The sequence below is a fragment of the Buceros rhinoceros genome, unplaced genomic scaffold (assembly GCF_000710305.1).
Source record: "Buceros rhinoceros silvestris isolate BGI_N320 unplaced genomic scaffold, ASM71030v1 scaffold6454, whole genome shotgun sequence".
Taxonomy (NCBI): Eukaryota; Metazoa; Chordata; class Aves; order Bucerotiformes; family Bucerotidae; genus Buceros; species Buceros rhinoceros.
In genome coordinates, this window is record NW_010407557.1 from 2,866 (window position 1) to 12,695 (window position 9,830).

General features: G+C 48.1%; 1 protein-coding gene across 1 annotated transcript in view; it reads left to right on the forward strand.

Annotated features, from left to right (window-relative positions):
• Positions 1-380: 380 nt before the first annotated feature.
• The window catches only part of VASH2 (vasohibin 2), a 24,955-nt gene continuing 15,505 nt past the window's right edge, over positions 381-9,830 (forward strand). Inside the window, exons 1-2 of the mRNA XM_010134503.1 lie at positions 381-466; positions 2,742-2,798. Of these exons, the coding sequence (XP_010132805.1) occupies positions 414-466; positions 2,742-2,798 (110 nt within the window). The 5' untranslated portion in view covers positions 381-413. The remainder of the gene's footprint in view (positions 467-2,741; positions 2,799-9,830) is intronic.

The following is a 9,830-nucleotide window of genomic DNA, read 5'->3' on the forward strand; positions in this document are numbered from 1 at the left end:
CCGGCGGTGGTAGGGGACGCCCCGGGCCCCTCCGCTCCGGCAGGGATGGGGCTGGCGCACAGGCAGCCCCGTTGTCGGTGGGATGACCGCCTGAAGCTCGAGTTCGCTGGGGGTTTAAGCCATCTGTGCTGCCGCATTGCATTGCACTGCATGAAGCGCAGACCGCGGCCCGAGTAAATCACTTATCCGCTCTGCGGGGAGCAGTAGCTGTCTAACCTCTTTATCTTTTTTTGTGTGTCCAGCCCTCAGTGCCACCGGTGCCAAACTACAAGCTCATTGCACTGCATGAAGCGCAGACCGCGGCCCGAGTAAATCACTTATCCGCTCTGCGGGGAGCAGTAGCTGTCTAACCTCTTTATCTTTTTTTGTGTGTCCAGCCCTCAGTGCCACCGGTGCCAAACTACAAGCTTTCCATGTCAATCCCAGAATGGCTCCAGGCAATACAGACCTACATGAAGATGCTGCAGTATCCTTCTCCAGTGTGTGGCCTCCAGAGAGAAGGCTGGTGTGCGCCCGGTGTGAATTCACAGGGGCTTTACGAAAGCACTGGCAGGTTGCAAGGGCTTGGGATCATTCGGGGGGGAAAGGGTGCCTCTAAAGATTTGTGGTAGCACCTGCAGCTCTGAGCTTGTCTCAGCAATCCTCTGGGAGATGTAATTGACTTTAAATTATACTGAAGTGACATTGGTGGGAGTAGAAATGCTTGTTTGGAAGATGTTTTACGATGATGTTATGATCGGATCGTGATGCCTAGAGAAATAATATGACATACCTTTGTAAAGCGACTAAGGAAGAGCTGGTGTTGTGGCAAACTCTTTTCTCCCTCCGCCCAGGAATCCCCTGCGGGCTCCCTGAGGACTGCCTACGTGCTGAGCTCGCAGGGAGTGCTTGTTGTTGGGGTGGGGGCACAAGCAGCTGTCCTAACCTTGAGTCTTGCCTGTGTCACTGGAACTGACCAAAGGAGTCCCACCTTGCTTGGGGGGATTCGTCAGAGATGCACACATCTATCCAGACTTCCTTTCGCTGCCCCCTGGCTAATATCTGACCGATAATGTTGGAGGAGATGGTTTCTGGCCCAGATGCTGCTCTTCTCCCTCTTTTTTCCTTTTTTCTGAACTCTCCCTTTTCACGTGTGTAAATGCACGTGGGGAAGCAGTGGGGATGAGGAATGAATGCAGAGTCCTGGTAAGGATTAGGAAAGGATATGGGTGGCAGCTGGAAGAGCATCCAGAAATAGCAGGCGCGGTTGGCCTGCTGGGGAGCAGTGGTGGGGATCAAGGCGGCAGCAGGGCTTGGAGCCGCAGCAGCTGCCGGGGGAGGAAGGCTGGGGCCAGCCTGTGCTGCGGGGGGTGGTGCGTTTCTCTTCTGCATGTCAGCCACTTGGGCAGGACAAGAGGCTCACTGCTCAGTGGGGTTGTGTCGGAGAGTCCGTGTCACACAGAGCTCCAAAAATTATGTCATTTTTTCCCCTCTCTGGTTTTGAAGTTCTGCACTCTGCTAGGTAGCAGGAACAGGCTTTAGGCACGGGGCTTGGATCTGTGTTCAGAGAAGCTTCAGAGTGGGCTGGGGCGCGGGGTCGGGGCTTCCTTTGAGGGCTAAAAGAGGCTGCGTGCTTTGTTCAGGGCACTCTGAAAGGCCCTCAAGAACTACGTTTTGAGGGCAGGAAGGAAGCACAGCCTTGTTTCTGGAGAACTCTGAACTCTCACTGAAGTCACTTCAGAGCATCCTGGTGCAAGCTGGAGTTTTTATTTAGCCTGTGGTTATACCGCCAGCAGCTGTGCTATTTATGCCTCGCGAGCTCCCGTTTGCCTCCATGGGGTCGCCTATTTCTGCCCTGGTGTCACCACCGCAGTTGTGCTGGGGTGAATGTTTCTGTGGCTGTGTTGGGAGCTAGGCTGGGGAACAGGTTCAACTGGAAGAAAAAAAAACGTAGCAAAAGCAAGTGGATGGTGTGATTGTTGTTGTTAGGCTTTTTTTTTCTTTTTCCACTGGACAGATCATTTCCTCAAGCAGTATCGCAGTCAATTAGATGAACAGCCACGCTCAAGGAGCAGGAAAGAGGCTGCTTCTGGTGGTGCTGCTGCTGCGCAGTAGCTTGCACTCGTGGGCCAGTGGTGCTGGGGTTTGGTTGATGGGTGACTGTCAGCTGGCATCCTTTGAGATGAACTTTCCTTCCGTGCTCGTTGTGTTAACTAGCGTTCTTGAGTTGCACTTAGCTGGTTATTTCCATTTCAAGTGCAGTGTATTTTTTGAGAGAATTATTTGTATTTCTTAGGTGTAAATGGAGGCACTGGCTGTGCTTTTGGTTTACAGTCGTACGTGAGCTATGTGGCTGACAGAGTTAAAAGCTTAAAGTTCTTATAGAGTTATTTCAGACCATGAGTGGTGTTGATTGATTTGGGTAGACTGTAAAATCTTTCTCTTTCCCAAATGCGAGACCTTTTTTCAAACTTGTAAGCTAACAGGAGAAGAGAATTCATAACTCATAAATGCCAAATTTAAGGGTTTTAGACAAACAACCTTTTTGCTTGACTCTCCACGTAATGCTGGTTAATATGTCATTTAAGAAGACAAGTGAAAAAGTGCTTTTTTTCACGACAGGGTTTCATCTCTGAGAGTCAGTGGCTTTTACGGCTTGTTTTGTGTTTCAACAGGAAATCAGAACTGAAATTCACCTTTTGAGCATTGTTGTTTTATTGTTTGACTGTTCAAGTTACTTTCCTTTGACAGACAAAATTCAGATACAATCACACGGGAACGCAGTTCTTCGAGATTAGAAAAACCAGACCTCTAAGTGGGTAAGTGTCTCTGGAAGCAGCGGTCTAGTACCTTTGTCCCGTGTCAAGTGAGCCGATCACCTTGGTTATTGAAGCACTGTAGCACCATGGCATGGGAGGGCTGTCTCCTCCGTGCCACAGCTCCTCTGGCAGGTCCCAGACTGTTGCTGCCTCTGCAAGAAGGGCCCCAGGTTGGTGCCAGGTCATAACTGGGTCCACCAAGAGCCAGCAAGTGGAAGGACTGGTCTTGCTCAGTAGCTGCTTGGGAGCTGCGTAGCTGCAGGCCAAGGATGAATGCACAGGGCTGGAAAAACTCTCAGTTCTTGCTTGTTGGTGGTGGGTTGGGCTGCTTTCATGGAAGCTATGTAAGTCCTGATACTCTGGTTGCACTGGGATGCCCTTTGCTGATGGTAGGAACAGATCAGCTGCACAAAACGCTGCAGGAATTCTGACATCTCGGGCGCATCATTTCCTCTGGAGGATCACGGCCTATTTAACTTGGGGCCCTGCTTCTCCCGTTGCTGCTCATCGTGCCTGTCCTTCCACGTGATGTTTTTACGTGCTGCTTGGTGATGAGTTGTGCAATACAAGTATGAAGATCAAGTGTGAAGCATGTTAAGAACTGCATCATACTTAGGACAGCTCTTTAATAGAACCCAGTAAATTAGCAGGTTATGGTGGGAAGTGTTGTTGACAGTGTGTTTTTATTTTAGGCTGAGATTTAGATAAGCAGAATATAATTCCTCCGGTAGACTGGCCTGTCTCTAGACTTCCCCTGCTGTCTGTCAATAATCTAATAGTCTGCCACTGTAAATTCCAGTTCCCATCCCAGCTCTGTGCTTAAGGTTTTCACCTTGCTGACATCAATTTTCCCATGTCCTTTCTCTGAGTAATGTTCACTGTACCAGTGGAACTAGTTTAGAACAAATCTTGTGCCTTGAATGATAGACGGGTTTACAGAAGCTAAACCAAATTTTCAGGCTGGTCACTCATTTTTAAAGTTGTCCCATTACTTTTTTCCAAGAAAGTGTAGAATGAAAACAAATTGTGCTCAGCACTTACCACCTGCAAGGTTGGTGTCCTCCTGGGCTGGATGAAAGCCTGGCTTACTAGGATGGTACTCTTTCCTGGTAGGGAACCAATACGGTGCTCACAGCTGGAGATGTACCCATGGCTGTGGATCCTCTCCTAAGTGGTGCCGTTTCCTCTATTTACCTGCCTTAGTGTTTCCTTGGGGACTCATGTCTGACTTCTCTCCTTGTCCTCTTCCTGTTAGGACTTCTGTGAGAGTCTTGGTATGCGATGGCAGGACTTCGGCACAGTTAAAGAGAGTGCCCCTGGAAATGGTCCAGCCCCTTGGGGCACCTGCTGCCAGCTTACCAGACACAGTTGCCTGCACCTGGTTTATGCTGGAGGTGTGCAGTGTGACGTCCTAAGATCTGTGCTGCTTTGCCCCTTGACCTGATGGGCTGAGGACCAGGAGCAGAGGAGCTGTTAGGAGCACCCCGAGCTGCCCAGGTCCTGTCGTACTGCAGTGAGGTTTGAGTGCTTGAGTGCAGAACTGGAGTGATTCTCCAATTTTGAGAAGGGGAATAACTCGCCCTGTAATGTTGAGGTGTCACTGAAGGTTTTCCTTTCCTTCATCTGGGCTGCATGCCTGTTTGTGCCGGCTGAGGGTATCTTTTCTTGCAGTCGCCCTTGGTAATTTGTTCTGCTGCTGCCAGGTCAGTTTTTATCAGAGCTGAAAAATCACCTACGTGAGCAAGTTTTTTCCTTGGAGGTGTTTTCCACTTGGCAAGAAATCTGCTTCCAGCGTGGGGACAACAGGGGCATCTTGTGCTGAGGTGACGTGCACTGCTCTGAGCAAGTTTCTGTGCTGTGAAAGGCCTCCCTTGCCGCAAGACGAAGTTTGTATTTGTGGGTTGATCGGGCGAGATGCTGAGTGCCTCCAATTACCACTTGACAGTTGAGGCTGTTCCCAGAGCTGTGATTTATTGATATTAAACATATTGCTTATTTCATAATATGAGGGCTCAAAGCTAATGACAGTATTGTGAGATCTTTGGCAGCCTCTCTTCAAGAGAGCACTGGCCAGACACAAAGAAGCTGAGCACTAGATGGATATTGAATATTCATAAATTCATGTGAAAGTGTCCTAAAGCAGCTGGGGCATATTAATGAGTTTTTCTATTATGGAGGAAGGACTAGATATTACAGAGATTTACTGTCAGCGTCAGTGTGATGCATGAGAAAATAAATCGCGTTACACATAGGAAGAGCAGCATAAATTATCTATAGGAACTCATAGCATTAAGGGATACAGGCTTGCTATAATTCAGTATTTACAATCTCTCTTAAGAAAAAGTCACTGTTAGCTATCAGCTTACTTTCTAGACTGCCAGATGCCCTGTGGATTTGTCTAGACTACAGATAACACTTTTGGAAACGTTAGATTTCTGTTGGCGTAGCTGTGTCAGTCAGGGTGGTGGAGATGTGATCCTGCAGGCCGTGGTGTTCCTGTTGTACTGGCAAGCTGTGTGACAATGTGTCTGTGTCTAACCTTGCCTGAATTTGCTGTATTTGCACAAAATCCAGATTTACAGGTGTAGCGACATCCTCCGTAGGAGTGCTTTGCTGGTGGAGCATATAGGTATCCTGACCCGGGACAGCATCCCTCACATGGGCTTTGTGATGTACCCTTTTGTACGAGGCGGATAAGGGGCACCCTGTGGAGTTCGGCTCTGCTGGTCCATGATTCCTGGGTGTATGCGTGTGATACGAGTGTTTCAGACACCAGTAGGGCTGGTTTTCTTTTTCCCATACAGGATTATGCTGGCAAAACCTATATTACAGCTTTTGTTGGTACAAGCGGTCCGATAAAAAATGGCACCTTTCACGGAAACAGCCATTTTTTAAAACTTCCAAGCTTAGATCTTGTAAGAGCTTTGGAAGAAATTTGTATTTCTGGATATCTAGTGCTATCGGTAACTGTGAATTCAATGCCAACAAGCTTTTATTACTGTTTTTACAAGGAGCAATGAGCCCTCTGGAGGCTTCTGTTCTAGGATGCAGGCATGAACCACAATGAGGAACAAATACCTTTGTCCTCCGCAGAGTGTCTGGGGAGGGTGTAGATAGATGCGGTATTGTCCTGTTCCCCCCGATTAAGCACCAGCTGATCAGTGGGAACTGGGACTGAAGGAAAACCTGATGTTTGGGTAGGTTCTGAGAAATTACAGCTCAAAAGCTGCTCTGTGAAGATGGAGAGCCGTGCAGTGGCTGCAGATAATGGCTAATCAATTGCAATAAAAGTGTGATAGAAGCAGTCATGTGGGAACGGTGCAACCAAATGACAGCGAAGGGGGGACACACACACATGACATGAAAAATAATGCTGTTTCCACACACCGTGTTATCAAGGAACCCTGATGGGGCTGTAGAGAAAAATGGGCTCGTACCATTTCCTGACAATCGGCTGCAGAAGGCATTTGAACATCTGTTTCTCTTGCACAAAGGGAGAACGTTACAGACACGGTGCTACGCTCAGCATGTGGCGGAAGTGTTTTTGCTGTTGAAACAAATTGGTTTTGAGAAGATTCACAACAGCAGTTTTATCTCCTTCTACTCCTGTTTGTGCCTTTCACTTCTCTCTTGGCTTCACTGGGAAGCATAAAACTGCTAGGAGCCTTAGGGGAAATTGGGAGGGGGGGATTTTATGGACTTCTTCAGGTACAGGACCCTGAGGAATGAGAAGTTTGTGGAAAACGTGCTGGAGAATCTCACTAATACAAATTCCAGTGAAGTCTGTGGGAGTCTTTCAGGTGAAGGTACTGGACAACCTCTCCTCGTAAGTGTGGTCATCTCTGAAGTGATGACAGTGTGATGGGTGCTGGCTGGTGAGATCCTCCAGCTTGGGGTACGCTAAAAGATTTGAAGCTTTTTCTAACCTGCGTATGAAATTGGGTGCCCTAGTGGAAAATCTGGGAGCAAAAGGAGTTGATGGTTCCCATGAGATGTCTGCAGACGCTGCCTTTTTAAACAGAAAACATCCTAAAGAGGCAAACCCAACTCCTCTACGGGCCCTCTTACTGCAGAAAGCCGGGGAGGTAATCCAGGTGGGCTCCTGAAAACACTGAAAGAAATTTGAGTCAGTTAACAAGGAAATAATCACCATCTGCCAAGGACTAGATCTCGAGGGAGGAGCATGCTGCCTGTTCCCGCTGGCTGCGCTTGTTAGAGGCAGAACTGTTCACCACGGTCTGGAATAGAGATCTGCCTGGCAGACCGTAGCTAGTGGTGTAAATGCTGCAGAGAGAAGCCGCATGATGTTTATTTTTGATTGCAGCAGTCTCCTCGAGTTACTGGAAGAGACGGGCAGCTCCCGTGCTCACTGGGGTCTGCGCTAGGGTGGCTTTGGGTTAGTTGTCCCCTGTCCCTGGTAGTACTGTAAAGTCCTGCATTAGCCATATATGCAGAATCTTTTCAGGCAACTGGAAAGATTTAAAGAAAATGCTGGAAACGAACCTTGCTCAGGCAGGGAATCAAAATGCTTGATGCTGTTTTTCAATTCTTTTACACCTTTCTTAAGTTTTCATTCACAAGTTTAACTATGCAGACTTTCCTGTCATGAATAATGTCTGAGACAGTGTGGTAAGAATTTAGGAGTGAAATAAAATAGGGAAAGGACAAATCAAAGAGTGCTTGCAATGAGTTATCTTCATTTGAGATGGGTGCTCTGTCACTTGTCCTGCATCACTGAGAGAACTGAGAAGCAACCTCCAAACCATTAATATTCTGTAAGAGAGTGTGAGGAGGATGGGTGTGCCTTTAAAAAAATAAGGGTAAAGGTAAGTCTGAGAACTTTTTGAGTTTATCTGCAGTTTCGGGGTAAGCGATAGACAAATGTGATTTAGTCTGGCACAGTTTGTTGCTGACAAATTCCTTCTGTGAGTGTAAGAGCTTTTGTCAATCGGGGAGAAATGGTGGATGCGATAACTTTTTTTTTTCTATGGCTTTTGGTAGCCTCAAGGACCTCGAGTCTAAATAAAACGCTTTGACATAAGGACACACCCTGGTGAAAAGCAGCACTTAGGAAGCGGTACTTAGCCGACAGCTTGCTCTTGCCTGGCAGAGTTTGCCCATTGAGGTGTGCAGTCTGACCCCAGGTCAGTGTTTTTCATTAATGGTATGGGTAAGTCTAATTGGTGGCTAACAGGTGCGCTTTGCTGGACAAGGTGATGAGGCTTTGCGGAGTAGAATTGGGGTTCAGATTGATCTCAAAGGCTCAGAGAGCTGGGCTGGAGCAAACAGGAGGTGGTTTAGTAAGGGCAAATGCAGAGGAGGGAAGTTTTGGGAATAGCCAGCTGAGGGAACACGCAGTGGAGAATGAAAGGCTCGTTTTGCAAAGGATCTCATCTTGAAAACCAGTACAAAAAATAGAACAACAAAGAGACCCCCATTCATTGTGGGTCAATAGGGGGAAAAAACCAACAGCACACTGGATTGGTTGCAAAAATATACCAAGAGCTGGATTCAGAAATTGGTCCATTTGTATTGTGGTACGGTAGGGTTGGCTGAAAGACCTAAGGGGAAAGCCTTGGGGTGAGAGAGGGAGGAATTAAAAAAGAAATAAAAAGATCTGTGTCTGCTTCCTCATGTTTACAGAGGAGGGTAGATTACAGCCTGTGGCACATACAGATGTCTGTTGCAAGAGGAGAGATAATAATTGGTCTCTGTGTCCACTGTGGGCAGCAGAAATAGCTTCTGGTTTAAACTGCAAAAAAGGAAAGATTTGGTTTAAACATTAGGGGACCTTCTTAGATTCAAGGTTAAGCGTAGGACAGATTAACTGGTGGGTTCCCAAGCCTTTGAGAAACCAGTTAAAAGTAGCTTGGAGAATTTTCTGTGAGGAGCATTTTAGATTTGGCTTATGGTACCGTGGGCAGAGCAGCAGCTTGCCAGTTCTCCAGAGGCTCTGCTTCCAGCGCAGACGTGGGGTTAAAGGCCGTGCTTCGTCTCAAGCTTGTTAAAAGCGGCAGAAAAACTCAGTGGCTTCTGAACTGGGTCAGCTACATAAATCCTGTGGTCTGTGCTGTAAAGGCAGAGAAAAGGCAAACCGTTTGTAGAGTATTCCCCAGGAGTCCGGTGGATGTGTGCCAGGTGCCTGTGGGTGCAGATGGAGGTCCGTTTGCTGGTCAGTGGTGGTGCCTCCTGACCAGCGCTCGCCTTGCGCGGATCCTCATTGCCCCCCCGAACTGGAAGCTGTGGCTGTCTCTGAGCTGCCTGGTCTGGGGTGGCTGCTGAGCACCCGTTGAAGCTTCTGGACCTGGGAGCTTTGAGCAGGAGGTGGGACAGGAAGGCTTCCCAGGGTCCCTTCTGAGGCCAGCTGTCTGATGCTGCTGCGTAAAGGGACGGGAGGGCTGCGGTACCCTTGCTGCAGCGGACAGTGAGTTTTTAATAAGAAAAATACCTTTCTGGTTGGGTTTAAATCTGTCTTAGTAACCCTGTAGCGTCCTGAAGAGCTGCAGAACCAATGTACGTGTGTCTTGTGAACATCGTGTGTTAAATACAACTTAGTATTTAAGCAGTGCGAGAGTTGCTGTGACAGGGAAGTTGGTAGTAATTTCACTACGTGTTTAGGGCAGTTACTCTGAAGACGCCTTCGCTGACTGCGGAGCCATTAATGTAACCTCCGTGCTGACCACTCCTTGAAATCAAGACGGCAGCGAGCTTAGAAAAGCAGATGTTAGGAGACCTGATGCTGCCCGTGGTGACAGGGCAGCTCCAGTGCCGTTGCTGCGTTTGCCTGCAGCAGCAGGGTCAGCGTAGGGGTAGACCTGGACCGTGTTAACCAGGCGTAGACTGCACGAAATGGCTTGAAGCTAAATAGCTTTAAAACTTGGGATTTTTCCTGCTTCTGATGCACATTCATAATCAGCTGTGACTTTAACTCCCCTGGAGTTTAAAGATAGGAAATTCAGTGGATCACGTAGTACTTCTCGGGATGGAGACGGGGGTTGCAGCAGCAACGGCCGCGGCCAGCACTGAGGGTCT